General features: G+C 38.5%; 1 protein-coding gene across 2 annotated transcripts in view; it reads right to left on the bottom strand.

Annotated features, from left to right (window-relative positions):
* Window positions 1–20339, bottom strand: part of GALNT5 (polypeptide N-acetylgalactosaminyltransferase 5) — a 54912-nt gene that overhangs the window by 23637 nt on the left and 10936 nt on the right. For both annotated transcript variants that reach the window (XM_077153878.1, XM_077153877.1), the window contains exons 2-4: window positions 14490–14656; window positions 12077–12196; window positions 3509–3644 (exon numbers count right to left, since the gene is read on the bottom strand). In XM_077153878.1, the coding sequence (XP_077009993.1) occupies window positions 3509–3644; window positions 12077–12196; window positions 14490–14656 (423 nt within the window). The remainder of the gene's footprint in view (window positions 1–3508; window positions 3645–12076; window positions 12197–14489; window positions 14657–20339) is intronic.

Here is a 20339-nt window from a genome sequence, read left to right as displayed (position 1 = left end):
AAACAACCTAATCAAAAGGTCCCACCCCCAACAGGTCTGTACCCACAAGAATGGATTAGAAGAACTGGGGTACATAACAGTTTCACACCAGCACAGGTGTGTATACTCACGTCTTTTGCCAAGTTTTTGAAGTCTTCCATTATCATCTCCCCGAATATCCCTTCTGCCACCTTCTTGCTCTCATCTGCTTCTATAACTTCCATAAAGCATATATTGGTATACCCGATTGTATCCCAGTGGTCTCTCAAGTTATTTTGCCTTTTCATAATTCCTTTTTGTTGCTGTTTCTGTTCCTTAGCTTAACTCATTTCAGTTGTCCTGTCTTCATGTTTGCTGATTCTTCTGCCAGTTCCAATCAGTTGCTGAAAGCCTCCTGGGAATTTTTCATTTATTATAGTCTTCAAAGCCAACAACTCTGTTTGACTACTTTTTTTTTTTTATTTAACCTTTTTTATTGTATAGTATAACATATATGCAAGGCAAAGAAATAAAAAAGCAGTAGTTTTCAAAGCACTCTTCGAAAAGTGGTTACAAGCAGATCCCAGAGTTTGTCACGGGCTACCATATGATCCTCTCATATTTTTCCTTGTTCCAGAATAGAGGAGGCTAGAGCGCTTAAATACTTTTGTTATCATCACAATCTTTTTTTCCCTTCTTTTTTTGTGAACAATAAAATATAAACAAAAAAGCTATAAATTTCCAAGCACAGCACCACAGTTAGTTGTAGAACATATTTCAGACTTTGACATGGGTTACAATTTCACAGTTTTAGGTTTTTACTTCTAGCTGCTCTAAAATACTGGAAACTAAGAGTTTCTGGAAAGTTACTCTAGTGCCTGGAACCCTTGTGGAATCTTATATATTGCCCTAGGTGTTCTTTAGGATTGGATGGAATGGTCCTGGTTGGGGATTGGCAGATTATGACAGGTAGTAAGGTCTACCTGAAGCTTGCATAAGAGCAACCTCCAGAGTAGCCTCTTGACTCTATTTGAACTTTCTCTGCCACTGATACTTTATTAGTTATACTTCTTTTCCTCCATTTGGTCAGGATGTAATTGTTGATCTCACACTGCCAGGTCTGGATTCATACCTGGGAGACATTTACCCCTGGATGTGATGTTCCACGTAGTGGGGAGGGCAATGATTTCGCTTGCAGAGTTGGGCTTAGAGAGACTAAGGCCACATCTGAGCAACAACTGAGGTCCTCCAGAGGTAACTCTTACACATGCCTATAAGTAGTCTAAGCTTCTATGCTACCTACATAAGCTTCACAAGATTAAGCCTCATGATTAAGGGCATGGCCCATTGACTTGGGTATTCCTAAAGTTTGACACAGTATCAGGGAATTGCCTGATGGTAAAGTTGAATAGTTCCATATTCTTTCTTCCCTCCCTCAGGGGGATTTGCCAAATACTTTTTGACTATCTGCTTAATATACTCTAGGGTGTTTCCAGGCATTACAATACTCTATACAGGATTAAAGGACCTCTTTCTTATTCTGTGCTCCCTGTGTTTCAATTGTTCAAATGAGTTGTACAGATAGGTTGAATTTGATTATGCACTATGGAAAATTTCAGTTCCAGATCAAATAAACCTTCTTCCATTGGTCTCAAAGAGTACGTGTGGTTCTAAACTATAAGCACTCTCTTCCTTACCCCTGTGTTCTGAATTACTTTAACCCCAACCTGCTCGGCTTTGTTCCTATCTCTAAATATCAGGTTATATATAAAAAACAGCCTTTCAAAATCCAGAAATAATAATCATGTTTGGCTCCTTTTTAAAATTTTGATCTCTTTATTGAGATTCACATATTGTTCATTTATTGTTTTCCTGATATTCTTGAGTTCCTTCTCTTTGTTTTCTTTCATCTCCTTGAGCATATTAAAGATCATTTTTAAAAAGTCAGTATTTTCACAGTCTGGTCTTCTTTGTTGATGTTCCCTGGATTTTCATCGTCTTCCTTTGGGTGGCCATCATTTCCTGTTTCTTTGTTCATTTGTAATGTTTTCCTACACACCGTACATTTTAACATTCGAAAATGTTACCTCTTGAATTTATTCCCTGAGAAGTCTGTTTCTTGAGTTTGTAATCAGCTGGTGATATGACAGATTTTCTTGAGTGTCAGCCCTCCTATCGGGAAGGTTCTCTCAAGGTAAACGCAAAGTACAGGGTTCTCACTCTTTTCTGGCCCTGTGTCTTGTTCTGGGGTTTAGTGACCTTAGGATTTTCCCTATTTAGAGGAGTTTGCTTGCCCCTTCTAATTCTCAAGAGATTGACTTTTCCCTCTCTTATGTGTTCCACTGCTGGACTTAGAGCATATAAGCTTTTGCCCCAGTCTTCAATTGTTTATGACACTGCTTTCACTGTCTCAAGCTGCTTGTGCCCTGTGGGCAAATTCTGAGAGGGGTGGCCACTGGAGGAGTTTCCCATCATTCTTTCCTAGCCAGAACAATTGCAGGGATCCACAAAAGGGACACCAGCTGACTCCAAATGTGCTGGGGAGGGGATGAGCCAGCATGGGTGCCAAGAGCTTCTTCCATTGCTCCCCAAGGCTGCACTGCCATAACTTGGCCACTGGCCAGCAAATGAAGCCCTTCAACTGTCCTCCACTGTTCCCCCATCTCTTTAGTCTGTAGTGGGTTGGAACTCAGAGTGCGCCATCTCTCAGTCTCCTCCACCACCTTGGTCTATGGTGGGTTGGAACAATGGCTGCCCTCAAAGATGGGCCACCAGCATTCTCGAGTAGCTAATCAAAAATTGTGACCGGTGGTTGGCCGGTGTCCACCCTGGATCTTGGGAAAATGGGCTTGATGTTTCTTAATGGCACCAGCAAACTATGCCAGTGGAGCCAGGTCCCACTGCTGCATCTGGCAAGAGTTGGGGATGGGAGATAGAAATTACCACCAGGAGAGGATTACTGGAATTTACTGTAACGTGGCAGCCTCTTTCTTCTTTCTTCCCTGGATGCTATACAGTGTCCTACTGGACTCCAGAGTTTAAAAATTGTTGATTCAGACAGTTCCTTACTGTTTAACAGCTTTTATGTGGAAGGACTGATTTTTGGAGCTTCGTACTTTGCCATCACACATAATCCCCTCAGGATTGTTTGTTTTAAACTTGTACTTTTCTTTTAGTAATATCCTAGCCATTTTTGAGGAAACAAATAGGAGCACATATATCATAGAAAAACTAAACTTGAGGAAAATAAATATTTTGGATCCAGTTGAATATATTAAGAGATAGAACTGGGCAGTGAATATTAGGATTTGTTGGTATTTAGGTTAAGAATTTGTGGTGACCAAATAAACTATTTTATTTTCCTTCTCTGCTTCTAAGATAGCTATCACAGATATCAATTTATTTAGTGGATAGGTCCTACATTTATTCCGTGGATAGGTCATACATTTCTTAGACTTACAAAGATGTATACATTACAAGAATAACCTGTACTTTCTGGTGCTGGTGAGAAAAGGCTTGCTCAGAAGCATCTTGCAGAATATAATATTACCTCATATCCTTATCATTGATGACTTCAATTACTGGACAGGCCACTTTTTTTCTACTTAAATAAACTCTTTCCAGAAGAGGTTCCAACCAACCAATGTTACATTCCACGTGAGAATCTAAGAATGTCAACACATCACCTAGAGAGCCAAAAAAAATAATAATAGTAAAATCATCTGAAAGAGCAATATGCTGAATGTGTGTTCTACATGTTCAAATTTGTTAGGAATGTCCTCAGAAATATGATTGTAAAGGCAGTAATCTTTTCTTCGCACTGTATTCATACTCCCTATAATTTTATTCGGTAATGAGATGGAAGGAATTTTGTTCACTAGGAATCTTGTGGGGCAAGCATCATTAATGTTTAGAAAAAATTGACAAGCCACTTACAACAAGGAGTAAGGGAATTCTTAAAGATAGTTGTGAAAGACTATTATAAGGAGGGTGAGCTTCATTAATACTGTGAGTAGGTGTTTGGAGCTTTATTTTATGGAAGACCAGGGGAAGTTTGAGATGACAAATTTGCTGTTTGGAATGATGAAGAGGATACACTCCCTCAGAGTTTAAAATAAATTAGAAGGAAACAGCAAAACTAGTCAGTACTGTTAAAGGGGAACAGAAAAACAATGAAAAGAAACTTGGAGACCATAAATGTTTAACAACTTTTTATTCCTGTTACTTGTATGAAATAACCTTCTTTCTCTCCAATTGAAAATCTCAGAAAGCATCTGCATTGCTCCAAATGCTTTCATACAAGTGGATCATGTGTGAATTTGTGTGCATGTGGAGGGAGTGACTAATAACCTATAATATCAGTTCTCAAATATTAAGTGCTTATTTTATGCCAGACACTGACCTAGTCATTCTATATTGTTGTTTTACTAAATGCTCATGATAAACCTACAGTGTAGGCATAATTTTTATTGTCACTAAAGAGATAAGGAAACCAGGATTGTTCAACTAAGAAGTAGAAGCATGATATTAGGAAATAGGTAGTTCATTCCACAGCCTGTGTTTCTTTAAAAAAAAAAGGCAGAAAGAGACAGAACTGGGTATGGGAAGGCTTAGATTAAGAGGAGAAGACAGCATCAGATAAAGAACAAGGTGAGAACAGATGTCAGTAACCACCAAAATCTGTGAACTACCTCTCAATGAGTGGAATTTCATCTCTTAATAACTACCTCAGCAGCAATGGAATTTTTGTTTGAGGGTAAAGGGTAAAGGGTAAAGGGCCTGACCTCAGCCATGGTCTTTGGGGAGGGGGTAGGGGTAGAGATGGGGACAGGGGAGGCAGGGTATGCACTTGAGAAGTCTGTAGACAAACAGGCTGTACTCGGCTTAAGGCCCCCTCTGGTCCCCTATTCTTGGAGACAGCAGCTGCATCTCTGGATTGTGATGGAGGAATCCTATTTCCAGGGAATTGAAGCTTTCGATCATGAAAGGCCGTTGTCTCCGGTTGTGGGAAGGTTCAAAGGGGGTCAACTAGATGTATAGGGTAGGGGTGGCCTGCTAAGGCCCTACTTTACTAGTGCTATAGTAAATGGTAGAAAGTTTGCTTTCACTACTTCTACTCTTGGTCTAAGCAGAACCCAGAGCTTAAAGAGCAGACTCTGCTAGACCATCTTTCCCCAACCCCACAGCAGGTCTATAGGTGGAAAAACCCTGGATTAACTGCTTTAGTCCCCAGTGGAGGAAGCGGTGGGTCCTTAGACCTGCATTCTCTTCCCACCTGACCCAGATAGCCAAAAGGATCATTGGTTGCCAGGACCTACAGGAAGCAACATCTGCCCTAAACATGGCCCAGAGTTTATATCATGCTTTATTTGGGGGGAGAAGAGAACTCAGCTAGGCATGAATGCCATTACTCCATTTTCAGACATTTAATTTTGAAATAAGGTCTCAGGATTGTGTTGCGTAAGAAAATGGGCGATTGTACATATAGCCAGATCTTAGTGGTATTTCTCATTTTGGTAGATATTGTCTGTGGACATTTTCCACTGTCCCCGATTCTGAGAGGCTGTAAGTTATAACGCAATGAGCATGAGATTTGAAGTCAGATGGAACTTTATTCAATCCCAGCTCTGGTTTTACTAACCACATTGGATAAGCAACTAAACCTTTTTGAGCCTTACCCTAAAAGGCTATTTCTAAGATCTGCCTAATATCTAAATTCTAAGTAAATGGCTAGCATTATTAACTGTTTTTCAATGACTGTTGAAGCGCCAACTAGAACAGTTAACAGATCTTGATTTGCACCTGTTTTGCTTTGTTTTTTAAATTTCCTAAGGGCAAGCCTCAGTAAAGCTGGATTTCTTGCAGATGAGTTTCCTTGTAATTTTTTCTTTGAAGTTTTTATTGTAGTAGTAGATATACAACTCAAAATTTCCCATTTTAACTATAATCAAGTATACACTTCAGTTTCATTTATTATATTCACAATATTATGCTACCATCACTGATATTCATTGCTCCAACTTTTACATCATCTCAAACAGAAACTCTGCACCCATTAAACAACAATTCCCTCTTTCTGCTCCATCCCACCCTTATGTCCCTGGTAGGCTATAGTCTACTATCTGTCTTTATGAAGTATGTTTCTTCTAGGTATTTCATATAAAGTGAAATTAAGCAATATTTGTCTTTTTTAATGCATGGCTTGTTTCACTCAACATCATGACTTCAAAGTTAATCCATGTTTTAGCATGCATCAAAACTTCATTCCTATTTAATGGCCGAATAATATTCCATTATATCTGTATACCACATTTTGTTTATCTATTCATCTGTTGATGGACACTTGGGTTGTTTCCATATTTTGACTATTGTGAATAATATTGCTATGAACATTGGTATACAAATATCTGTTCAAGTGTCTGCTTTCAATTCTTTTAGGTATATACCAAGCAGTGGGATTGTTTGGTCACATCATAATCATGTTTTCAAATTTCAAGACCGCCAAACTGATTTCCATAGTGGTTGCCCCATTCATTAGTACTATGAGCAACGTATGAGGGTTACCATAAATAACATTATTATTTCCTGCTGTTGTTGTTGTTTTTAAAGTAATAGCCATCCTAGTGGCTGTGAAGTGATATCTCTTTGTGGTTTTTATCTACATCTCCCTAATGGTTAATGATGTTGAACATTATTTTCATATGCTTATTGGCCATTTTTTTTGTCTTTTTGTTGTTGCATTATAAATGTTCTTTTTATATTCTGGATATTAAGCCCTTATCTGATAATTGGTTTACAAATATTTTCTCCTTAATCTTTTCACTTTCTTGATAAAGTCCTCTGCTTAAAAAAGTTTTCAATTTTTGTGAAATCAAATTTCTCTATTGCTTCTTTTTTTTGCTCATAAATTTGATGTCACATCTAATAATCCATTACCAAATCCCATGTCATGAAGATTTGTCCTTATGTTATTTCCTAAGATTTGTCCTTATATTATTTCCTAATTTTATCGTTTTAACTCACATTTAGTTCCCTGACCCATTTTTGTTAATTTGTCGGTTAATTCTTGCCTGTGGATATCCAATGTTCTCAACACAATTAGTTGAAGAGACTATTCCTTCCCAATTGCATGTGCTTAGCACACTTGTCAACAATCAACTGGCCGTAGATGTGTAGGTCTATTTCTGGACTTTCAATTCTGTTCCACTTTATACTGTCCATTTAATCCATTTTTTTCTTTTTTGCTTATACTTTTGATGTCATATATAAGAAATGCCTCTTTTTCCCCTATGGCCAACATAAAACTACTCAGTATGTCAAACACCTTTGGCTCCCTATTGAGCACGAACCCCTACTTATGTTTAGAATGGCAGCATGGGATACTGATGCCAGCATACATTAGTGCTAGAGTACTGTGCTTAGGGTTCCTTAAGAGAAATGGACCTGGATCACCATTTAATTTTACTTAATAATTTATAAGTAAAGCTAAGGAAACACCTGCATTATTTACAGGAGAATCAAATTTATTAGAACTCTACAGAAGATTGTTCAAGATTGCTCTTTAGGAGACCTCAGAGTTGGCCAGGAGCTGGATGTCACTTGTTCAGATTATCTACAGTTAGCCAATTGATTTACTGGAAGGCCCAATTTTACTAAATGTCACATCACAAAGGAAATGAGAATCTGATCTTTGATTCTCAATCATGTACTTTTTATTTGTTTGTTTGGTGTTTTTTTTAAAAACAGTTTAATTCATGCACCATGCAGTTCATCAATAGTGTACTTCTGAACACTAATCTGTCCAGATTGCAGGTTCTAGAAGGGCTTTAGTGTCCCCTGAGAGGTAGGCACAAAGCAGAGTTCTTTGGGAGGGCAATAATTGGCTTGGTCCATTCAACAGTGGCACCGGTTCTGGGTGGTCTATTCTTTTTCTTGTGTGCCACTTACTCCATCTCATTTTACTGCTGTTGCCTTTATATAGGGAATTTTTCCTAGATTCGCATTGTCCCTCAAATTTTCAAATCCTACTTGTTCTTCCCTACCTCCTCTTTCATGGTAAGCAACTGACTGGCCCTGATCTATTTTGCTTGAATCAGACTCAGATAAAGAACCCATCCTTTCCTGGCACCTGAATGGGTAATGGATGTTGCTAATGGTAAAAGAGATTGCTGTTTTACTCATTATTTTTTTTTTAATAAAAGACTCAGACTTTCAAAGGGTCTGACAATTTTGGATCAAAATGAGACCACTTCTATTTCCACAAGTCCTAGGATTGCTGATTTTATCCTTGCCTGTCACATTCCTTCCCTTTTCTCTGAATCCTAAAGGGTAAATCTTTAGAGAATGATAGCCATAAAGGCCCATCAGATTCTGGGTCCAAATTCTTATCTTTTATTTCTCGGTTTGGCTTAAATATTCTGGAGAAAACTTCTGCCCTGGTATCTTTGCTGATCTCCAACTACAGGGAGTTTTCAAGCCCAAAGTTGTCTCCTCTTATGTTCTACTTCTGCAGACTGGGGGACACAGAGGGGGAATTTGAGAGGACTCATCAGCCTGGCCAACCCTGCTCAACGCCAGTCTCTGAATTATATCCTTGGCTAACACTGGTACAGACTCTTAAATCCCTTTGGTTTCCCCACAGGGGTTTAACACTTCAGATAAGTTTGATGTCCTTGGGCAAGGTTGTGGCTAAGTCCACTGAGACATAACTTTCTGCTTCTCTCTAAACTCTCAGGCATGGGTTCTCCACTAATACTGTGCCAGGTGTGGAATACAGACTCTGCTATCTACAAGGAGATCAAAACAGAAATTAAGAGCGAATGTCTTGAAACTTCATAGTAATCTGCCAGAGTAATTATTGTTTATAGACCACACATACATACACATACACACACACCCCTACACACATACACCCAATTTTTTTTTAAATGGCCTTATTTTATATATCTTTGGAGTTTTTTTTCCCCGTTTCTTTTTTGGGTAATTCATTTTTATTACAATTTAAAGGTGCAGGTCTTCGAAAAATGGAAATTTAGAAAAAAAGCCCTTCACAGATAGTTGAACACTAGATAGTGACACACAAGATGCACCTAGCTGGAATTTTTCAGAGTTGTGAACCCTTATTGGGTCATTAAATCAGTTTAATGAGCTTAGACTGCAGCCAGAATTTTAAGAATAAATAGAATAGAAAAGAAGACGTTAGAATCCACTGCATATTATTTGGTGAACTGTCTACCGTAGTTATACGTGTAAGCTACATACGTTAGGTTATGATAAAAAATTTATTCTTTAACGTGGGTCATGGTCAAAACAGTTTGAAAGTTGCTGCACCAAACTGAGATAATGTGCTCAAGGGTGCTAATGAATGCCTGAGAATCAAATTTACATTTTTGCAGAGTCTAAATCCAAAGGAATTATTTCGTGGCTTTAACTATGAGCTCTTGAGCAGGTCAGTTAGGCAAATGTTTTTTTATCAAATTCATCACACCATAGCCTCCTATGTGGTCTACTGTTTGGGCTATTCTGGGGTTCATCAGTGCCATGCTTTCTGTTCCATGTAGGCAGAGAAAAAGTGTTTAGATGTAGCACCTTCTGCGCTCTGCGTTTATCAGAAATGCCCATGGATGACTAACACAATCAGAACTCACTTGCAACCCCACACCTGACTCTGCCATTATGGCCCACCACTCACCCAGCTGTTCAGATCCCCATCTCAGGGTTCATCTTTGATTTTTGTCATTCTTACTCTCCACTCATCCAATCTGATGGTATGTTCTGTAGGCTTCAAGTCCAAAATGTATTCTGAATCTGACCACTTCTTTCACCTGCCCTTGTACTTCACTACTTCAAGTTTCCTGGACAAGTACAATAGCCTCCTATTTGGTTTCTACTCCTTTCTCATCTCCCTAATCTTCTTCTCCACATAGTATACAAAGTAAGCTTTAAAAAATGTAAACCAGGCAGTTTTACTCCTTTGTCTAATGTCTTTCATTGCTTCATGTTATACCAAGAACAATGCTTACAGTCCCTAGATGACATACAAAACTTTACAAAAGCCTGCCTTGCCTTTCCCCCCAAATGAATCTGCCATCACTCTCCCCTGTGGTCAGCACCATCAGCCATAAAGGCTTCATTGCTTTACCTTGAATATGCTAAGCTTGTTTCTGCATCAGTACATTTGCACTTGTTCCCTCTGCAGAGTTGTTACCCAGAATTCAGCTCAAAAGTTACCTACTTGGATTATTTCTTTACTATAATATTTTGCTTCACTCATGGATCATTACTCTCCAAAGAAATTTAAATGTGGAATTCCATTTAATTTTTCTAAATGCAGTTCATCATTAGGGATCCTAAGCTGTCACCACAATGCCAATTTTGGTGTGATGTGTTTGTTGCCAACTTAAAATACTGATTCTAAAGAGAAAAAAAATTGTTAGCAAACTAATGGGATAATCAGAGTCTAAATCTGGGGTCTAATTACAAAGAAGTGAAACTCAGTAGAGCAGATAATCAGCATTAGAACATGCTTGCCTCTAGCTAGGGAAGGAATGCCCACGGCTTACAGGGAGGAAGGTGGCTAAATGCTTAGTGGCTGCATTGTGCAGTAGTTTAAGTTTCTGACTGTAGAGTCAGGGTGTCTGGCTTCCAATCCTGGCTTCACCACTTACTACCTGGGAGACCGTGCATAAACCATAACCTCATTGGGTCTCCATATCCTCATTTTGTAAAATGGGAGAAATGATCATACTTAACTCATAGAGTTATTATTAGGATTACATTGATTAATATAGAAAGTGCTTAGAATGAAATAGTATCTTACCTGGCATATAGGGAGTACTGTACTCTGTCTATTTTTACAAAGGCACAGGTCTTTCCATAGAATGATGTTAAAACGAACCAAAATATTTGCTGCTACTTTCAGAATATTCATAGATAGAGATTTGCTGCCTCCTACTCACCTATCAGTACCCACACAGGAAAGGAAGAGGAGAGGAAAAGAAGACATATCACCCTTTGGGAAGGCAGAAAAGGTTATAGGAAGAGTAGAAATAGGCAAAAAAGGAGGCATTGGTGGGGGACAAGGATTCAAGAATTAATTGATCCTGAAGTCCTCAAATACCAGTGGTGTCAGGTCAATGTGGGACAATTTGAATCCCCAAATTATAATGCCGGTAATATATACATTGAATATTTTTTTAAATTTTAAGTCTGCAAGTGGAGGAGGGACAGTAAGGGGGGGAAGAGTTGAGAGAGAGAGAGAGAGCAAGATCAGAGCCACAGAGGACTAGCTTTCCTGTACAGGTGGTCAGTTAATAAAGAAAGAATTAGAAAAACACATCTTTTTTTAGCCCTCAGAGTAAGAATTGAATCAAGCAAGGATCATTAATGGATGCTAAACCATTGAGTAAAATGTTGTAGAAAAAACAGGATACTTATACTCTCAAAGGAAAAATCTGGCTGTCAGCTCCTTAATTAAGTCTTCAAAATTAGTTTCACCAACAGGGGTGATACAGACATCATGTGCTTCTTGACTTGAGGCAATAAGTATACAATTCCTTTCATCTATGTAGTAGAATTCTATACCCTAAACATTTACTACATGGTCAATTCTATGAAATGATAAAGAAAAATTAAATAGACAAAACAAGCAAATACAGTTTGTAGACTTTGAATCAGAAAGAAAGATAAAACAGAGAGAGACACACAAACACACAGAGAAGCAAATAGAAAATTATTTTATTATTTTATGAGTGAGGAAACTTGAGTAAGAATATATATTAGATGACATTATAAAATTAATCTCAATTTACTTGGGTATGAAAGTTTTGCTTATGTACAAGAATGTCTTTTATTATTAGGAGAAACCTGCTGAAGTGTTACAATATCTGTAAATTCCTTTAAAGTTGCAGAAAATAAAGCGTGTATCTATAAAAGATGTGTGTGTTGTGTGTGTGTGTGTAGGGAGATGATAAAGCACCTATTGCAAAATGTTAACAATTGGCAAATTTAAGTGATGAATATATGTGTCCATTTTACTATTTTTTCAAATTTGCTGTAGGTTTGAAAAAAATTAAAATTAAAACAAAAATAAAACTAAAAGAAAATCAGTGGTTCTTACCTGTTGCATTCTGTGCCCCTGCCAGCCGGGCCCTTATTAAGCCATGTCTCTCTTTGAGGCGAAGTATACGAACTTTTGGAAACTGAGACATGTATTTATCCAACTTATCTTTCAGGTAGTCTATATGAGAGCAGAGGGAAACAAGGAAACATTTTCATTACCTAGGTATGGAAGGATCCGTCCAATGTCAAATTCCAAAAACATATGACATTTACTATAACCACTAAATTTTATTCCTTGGTCCATGATTTTATATCCTGATTTCATCTTCTTAGATGGATTTTGTTTGGGTTCAATATTCCAAGTTGATGCTTTCCCAAATCCCACGTCCTTTATTTCAAGTTTCAAGTTACATGGAGGGGAGTTCACCTTTTCTGAGTTTTTGTCTTGAGACAAATTAAGCTTAGGCTTCCATCTCCCCACTTGGAAAAGTCCTTTCCAAGACCCAGGGAGAAGACTCTGCGATGCGATATGTGCAAATTGTAAAATTTGCAAAAGAATCATATTGTAATTGCAACTGGTTAAGGTCACTGTCATTTCCCACTCCTGACATCCCTTCCACCACATCTCTTTGTCTTTATTGGGTGGCTATAGAGAGATCTAATTAAATGAGGTTTTTGGAGAGTTTTGTGGTATATATTTATGTGAATGGTCACTCTCTGTGTAATTAAGCTATTGACAGCTGTCCCTGGTGAGAATGACTTCCAGGAACACTTCTGCCAACCACTTTCCTACTAATTTTGTTTTTGTTTGTATTCTTTCCTTATAGACTCTGAAAACCATATGTGCTGGCTTGAAATGATGTATGTACCCTAGAAAAGCCATGTTTTAATCCCAATCCCATTTTAGTAAAGGCAGACATTTCTTCTAATCCCTATTCAGTATTGTATGCTTGAAACTGTAATTAGATCATCTCCCTGGAGATGTGATTTAATCAAGAGTGGTTGTTAAGCTGGATTAGGTAGAGGTGTGTCTCCACCCACTTGGGTGGGTCTTGATTAGTTTCTGAAGCCCTATAAAAGAGGAAATATTTTGGAGAATGAGTGATTCAGAGAGAGCAGAGCAGAATGACATAGCCACAAGAAGTAGAGTCTACCAGCCGGCGACCTTTGGAGATGAAGAAGGAAAATGCCTCCCGGGGAGCTTCCTGAAACAGGAAGCCAGGAGAAGAAGCTAGCAGGTGATGCCATGTTCACCATGTGCCCTTCCAGATGAGAGAGAAACTCTGACTGTTTGTTGTGTGCCTTTCCACTTGAGAGAGAGACCCTGAACTTCATCAGCCTTCTTGAACCCAGGTATCTTTCTCTGGGTGCTTTAGACTGGACATTTCTATAGACTTGCTTTAACTGGGACATTTTCTCAGCCTTAGAACTGTAAACTAGCAGCCTATTAAATTCCCCTTTTTAAAAGCCATTCTGTTTCTGGTATATTGCATTCCAGCAGCTAGCAAACTAGAACACCATATAAGCTCCAAGTTCCACAAAATCTAAATGTGCCTCTCATAAAGGGATTATTATCCACTTGGTAACTGGTATCTATTTCAGTTTATGCTTTCAAGGCCACTCAGAATTTTCAATCAGTTCTCCTTAGGTATCTCATTGCTCCTTGAGCTCTGTGTAAATCAGGTAGGAACTTGGAGGCTAAGGAAACCAGCTCACATCCTTGTGGCCCCAGATTAAGACTAAACTTCCCTATTAAGGTCACTATTTCCTTTACTATTTTCTAAAATTTTTCTGAAATGCGCTGCATTTAGGGCATTCGTAATGCCTAAATGCGTGAGGTCATGAGGCCTGTGAGGCCATCTACACATTTGTTTATTTGACAAAAAAAAATGTTATTTGACAACTCAAAGAGTGAGATTCTTCAATGCAATAAACAAAATCAATGTAAAGACCATGGAATTCTACCTTTGAACTTTGTTGGAGCCTCATCTCTCTGGTCCTATTGGCAATTTGTCATCTTAACACTTATATGAACACAACTCGTTACTACTAGTAGGAAAGGCATCCCATTAATTACAGGATATTTGCATTGCAGAATTCATATAAAGGTGCTTGTGCAATCATATGGAAGATCCTCTGGTGTCTGGCACTTCAAAGAGCTCATTTCCCAGGAGAAGGAGCAGCAGTTAGAAAATCACTTTTGCATGGTGGTGGTGGTTGGGGGTGTGTGTGTGTATCTCAGCTGAGATGCATCCAGCTAACCATGAGGCCAGGATGATGATTAGAGCAAACATTTTATATATCATAGATGCTCAGACTTATGCCTCTAAGGCACCACCTGAAACAGTGGTTTGACATTTGTAAAACGTTTATGCTTTATCAAATAACCCTGTGACTTTGCCACCCAAACTGCTATGGCCTCATATCAAAATCTGATCTTTTTCATCAGAAAGCCTGCATGCTGTCCTTACCTTTGGTGCTGAAGTCATCCACCAGCAGGATCTCCTTGATGAGGTGTGGCGGAGAGCGATTGAGGACACTGTGAACAGACCTCAGGAGAGTGGACCACACCTCATCCACAAAGCACATGATGACACTGGTCGTAGGAAGGCTATTGTGAACTAGCTGCTTTGCACACCTGGATGGAACCACAAGCAGAGCATTAGAGATATGCTAACAAGAGCCACAAGATGGTTTTAACAGTCACAGGGTAGGATTGTGGGTGTATATATATGCGCACATGTGTGTGTGCATTTACATATGTAAGTATATATATAAACTCGATGGTGATCATATCATGGGCTTTTTCTTGGGGGCAAAGGAATGTACAGGCATTATAAAAGAGCAGTGGTACGATAAGAGTAAAAGTTACTGCTGTGAAAAGACTAGCAATTCCAGACACATGAACCTCCTGTGGGAGCATCGTGCTGCAATAGAGCATGAGCTTTGAAGGGGGTCATATTACATTTGAATCCCAACTTCACTATTTCTCAGATCTTTATGCATTGATACCCTAGTGAATGACTCTGTGCCTCAGTTTCCCCATCCTAAAATAAGGGCTTGGTTCCTATTTTACCATCCCTAGCTCCAGAAAATCAATTTAAGAGGCCTGAATCAGACTTGAGAATTTGTATATTATAAAAGCAAAACCAAAAGCAAAATAAAAGATGACCCACAAGCTGTTAATTGGTCAGTTTGGGGTCTTGTCTTGGGCTCCAAGACAAAGTTGATTTAGTCTCTTTGTAATTTTTTATAATCTTAAAAAAATAAATTGAGGGCTGCTAGGCATATGACTTGAATCTTTAATTGACATAAAAACAAAATAACACATTTATTGAGCTAGTTATCAGGTAAATAAAGTTAACGTGGAATAGTAGGCTTCCTAAACTGATTTGACTCTAGAGAAGGGATCGACGAATTGACATACACATACACTGAGATATTCCTGAATTCCCTTCATGGCTGTATTAGTTTACTGTGGCTGCCCTAACAAATTACCACAAACTTGGTGACTTAAAGCAACAGACACTTTTTCTTTTCAGTTCTGGAGGCCAGAAGTCCTACATCAAGTTGCCAGCAGGGTCAGCTCCCTGTAGGGGTCTAGAGAAGGGCCCATTCCTCGCCTCTTCTAACTTCTGCCAGCATGTCTTGACTTGTGGCTGTATTACTTCAATCTCGGCCTCTGTCTTCACGTCATCTTCCCCTCTGTGTGAGAAACTCTGCCTCCTTCTTACTGGGATACATGTGATTGCATTTTAGGGCCCGCCGGGATAATTTGGGTTGACTTCTGCTATCCATCCTTAATCATATCTTTTGCCATGTAAAGTAACATCCACTCTTTTGCCATATAAGGTGATAGTCACAGGTTCTGGGGATTATGATGTGAATACATCTTTGGCGGGGCATTCTTTCCCAGTCTATCACAAGGACTTAATAAATTAAAGTAAGAAATATGCTGTTTAGGAAAGAGAGATGACATGTCTACTATTTCTCCAAATGATTGCGTTCCCTGTCCCCCTGAATAGAAAGTAGATTTACTTTGAATTTACAGAATTATTAAAGTAGGGGGATGCAATTTTTTTTTCATCATAGTTGAAATCTCTTTGATGTTTAGGGCTTTACACACTGATGTCCATAAAAGTGTTCATTTGCAATAATAAATTATGAATTATAATATTGAAATTCACTTATAGAAAAGAAAACTAATTAGACAATGAAAGGAAAGAATATGAGTTGAGGAATTTCCAGTCATTAAATTAAATATTGTAATATTTTGTTGCATAAACAATCCAAACATTTGAAGGACAATTTTGGAAGGAGACAGAATTTCAAACTCTGAAATTTCTTCCAAAAGCAAAAAAAACTTCTACTGTGAGACTCCAATTCTCGGAATCTCTGGTGGCAAATATCAAAGACCATAAGTGATGATACTAATATTTGCCAAGGAGGGAAGGGTTGGGGCTATGAGCAATGTATTAAAGAGGAAAGTGTAGTAAGCAGTGGAGATTCCTATTATAGACCATTTCAGTACCATTGGGAAGGAAAATGATAGGAGGAAAGGTAGGTGGGATACAGGGCAAATTTGTCACCCCTGTTCCCCCTTCCTCTTCTGAGTGGGAAAAGACAAAATCATATTTATAGGCTTTAGGGAAGGTACAAATAGAGTGAATTTGAAAATCTCAGTGGGTGATAAAATGGAGCAAATTCTCTCTCCTTACATTAATCAACCGTACAATGGCAGGTGACTCAACTGAGTAGCCTCCTTGAATCCCATCCTTTTTGTCCCATGAAACTCTTCCCTCGCCTTGTTTTCACCCAGCAGTCACTGGCTTTCCCCCTTCATTCTCCTTCTTAGTTCTCCTCTCCTCTTTTTAATCTCTAAACAGAAGATCCTCAGAGCTGGGCCCTGGGTTTTGTTTTCCTCTGTGTGCTATGCCACTGGGTGAGCTCATCCATACTCACAGCTTTATATGTGCTAACATATTTCAAATTTATACCCAGGTTAGACTTCTCCTCTGAATTGCAGACTCACATATCCAACTACTTACTTGATCTCCCTTCAGATGTCTCCCAGGCACCTTACACACAGCCTGTCTGAAATCTACCCCACCCAATGCAACCAGTTCCTCTGCACTTCTTCTTTAGTTAATAAGAACTTCACCTGCTTTTCTGCAAAAGTAGAAATATGAATGTCATCCCTGACCATCAATATAAAAATACCTATTATCCACTTCTGTTCTTTTATTGTCAAAATGTAGCTCAACTACAATTTCTTTATATCTCCACAGTTGCTACCCAAGTTCTTGAGCTTCCATCATCTTTCGCCAGGATTACTGCTAAGGCCTTCTGACAGGCCCCTCACTTTCTAATATTGTCTGCATCTGCACCACTCTTTTGTTTAGATTACTTCAGTGAATTCTTCTTGGCCACAGTAAAAAAATCCAAATTCTTTACCATCACCAAAGGACCTAATACAGTGTGACCCCCTGCCCATTTTTCAAACTGCCTGTCATTCCACCGTTCCCTTGCACACTCCACTCCATCAGCCTGGCCTTCTTTCAGTTACCTGAAAGATGTTAATTCCTTCCAGCTTTTGTAGTTTTCTTAACTTCTATCACTATTGCTACCCTTTCTGTCCTGGTCTCTTCTGCTTATTTAGGTCATAGTTTAAATAATGCTGCCATAGAGAAGCCTTCTCGGATCACCCTAACAAAATTTGACAGCTCTCCCATTATTCTCTGTTACAGTCACCTGTGTTTCTGACATAGCATTAATGTATTGATTTTATCTCCTTGTTTTTTGCATCCTTAATTTCCTGGAGGGCAGGGCATCTCTGCCTTTTTTTTTTTTTTTTTTTTTACTACAGTGCTACAAGCATCTAGCAATGTTTATTACACATAATAAACATTGATAAATATGCATTGAATGAAGATGGAATGGAGCTTAAATTGAAAGTTCAAATAGTAAAATAAGAGCTATTTTCCTTTGAGACTGGAAGGAAAAAGCTGGTGCTGTATATAGACAAGTTTATACATCTGGGATGAGAAGCTGAAATAGATTGTAGCTCTTGTCTGTTGCTGATGGAATAGGGTAGGGGTATGGGGAGAATGGAAACTATTTGGGACATTATGGGCAACAAGAGAGAGTTAAGTTCACTACTAGTGAAAGTATTTCTGAGGGGTATTGAACAATTTGCTGAAGTTGGCGATACCAAAATTTTATTTGAAGCAAAAGTATATGTTTTACTCCAGCAGCATCTGGGAGCCTGAGTGTAGTAGGAGATAAAGTTGGATTAATCTAAATCTAGGGGTAGTCAGAGCAGATGAGGTAGGCAGAAAAGTGGTAGAGGATTTTGCAAGGACTAGTGTAAAATGGTTAAATAGTCCACTATGGGCTCTAGATCAGGAAAGGGGAAATAAAGCTAAAAAGAGTTTAATAGCCTGAGTGAAAGTGAGGATGTGGAAGGCATCAATGACTTCCTATGAATTCCTTGTCTGTAAATGAATGGGAAGTCCACATATCACATGTCAATATTCTTCACAAACACTTATTACTGAAATAAATAAATCCATTCCAAACTGCAAGGGTGAGCTGCAAAAACCCTGCCTGAGCTATCTGAGCCAACAAGCCTAGCTGTAAAATTTTGAGATTTATTTAATGTTTAATATTTGGTTGATTTTAGAAACATCCAGTGACAGTTGGAAATACATTAGGAAGTGTTTAACCAAGCAGACATGCAGATGATTTTTTTGTTACAAATGACTAGATTTGGGGGCTCTTTTAGGATAGGTTTTAAGAAGCACCGTAATTCTAGGCAGGTTCTGAAATTAGAGGTGGAAAGTGACTTTTGTCAGAGATATGAGAGATTTGGGGAAGGCACCTCCAGCCATCAAATATCTGATTCTCTTTTCCCCCACCAGGTCATGGTACCCTAATTAGAAATTAGAAATTTCTAATGGTACACCATCAGAAACCCATATGTATGGATCATGAAGGATTCCACTAGACACTAATATCCCAGTAAATAGTATCTCTGCTAGTAATTGACAAACATGTATTTTAGATGTGTTTAGGAAATAACTTTGAAGAAGGACCTGTGGAAGAATATATTGTGCAGATTATATTGTTCTCTGGGAAAAGGTGCTGTACCAAAGAATAGGAGTGGAGCTCAGCAGGAGACCTGGGAAGTTTTAAGTACATGGTTTCAGCATATGCTTGGTTTGGGTGACTGAGATGTCAGGTCATACTAACATTTTTAGGTGTTTGCTCTCCTGTGTTACAAAACATTTTCTCAGGTGTCTAGAAAAACCAGAATGCTTGGCTTGTTTAAAGGCAGAGTAGGTCTGATCAGAAAGGGTTTCAGCCTTGTTAACTCTTCTACCTTCCTTACATACTTTTACAGTCTTCTAGTTTCCACAGATTGTACAAGTTATTCTATACTTATCCAATTGAAGCAATGTTTTTTTTTTTTTTTCCAATTTGCCCACTGGAAAAGATGATTTTGTCTGTATTTGGGTGGGGAGATTTTTGGCTAAAGTTTAAGTTAAATTCAAGGCATTGCTGTATTTGAAACTTTTTTTGAGAAGATTAAGAAGTCATATTTTCATTTTATAAGCCCAATTGTTGCATAACGTCAGTGTTTAGAGTAGAACAGCCTTGTGCTATACTTAAAAATTAACTCACTCTATTTTGTTTGAGGTAAGACCAGGCTTAGAATACTGTAGTAAATCTGAGTACAACAAACAAATGGGAACTCTAACAAGGAATTTCAGTGTTCTGTAGCATAGCTGATATACTACTGTGGTAGGATGAAATGATGCTGAACTTGAGAAAGATCACTGGGGACTAAGATTTGCATTCTGGTACTTATTGGCTGTGTTGCCATGTAACCTTCCAGAACTTCAGTTTTCTCACTTTTAGGGTGAACATTACAATGCTTTTCCCATTGAATGGCTATGGAGATTTGATGAGATAACATGTGAAGACCTATCATTATCCTCAATGCTAATATGCACATTTTGACTGGGCACTCTGGCCTTTTCCTATGCAGTTCTTTAATCTGAATCTATCAACTGCTCTCTTTCATCAGGAGACCCAGAAAGAGATGCGTTTCGCCTTCCTGGCTTGTGTGTGCTGAAAGCTCAGTCAGTAACCTGATTTGAGTGTAACCTATCAAATAAAAGTTTCAAATCAGAAGATTGAGGGGATGATAACATTCTCTCATTTCTATGAATTTTTCATTTTTTTTCCCCAAGACTATCAAACTATACAATGTGGGTCAAGTCTCAGTCTTCACAGGTTTGAACAGAAGGTCGAGGAGA

Source organism: Tamandua tetradactyla, chromosome 3, assembly GCF_023851605.1.
Source record: "Tamandua tetradactyla isolate mTamTet1 chromosome 3, mTamTet1.pri, whole genome shotgun sequence".
NCBI classification, from domain to species: domain Eukaryota; kingdom Metazoa; phylum Chordata; class Mammalia; order Pilosa; family Myrmecophagidae; genus Tamandua; species Tamandua tetradactyla.
This window is presented reverse-complemented; position numbering and strand designations above follow the sequence as displayed.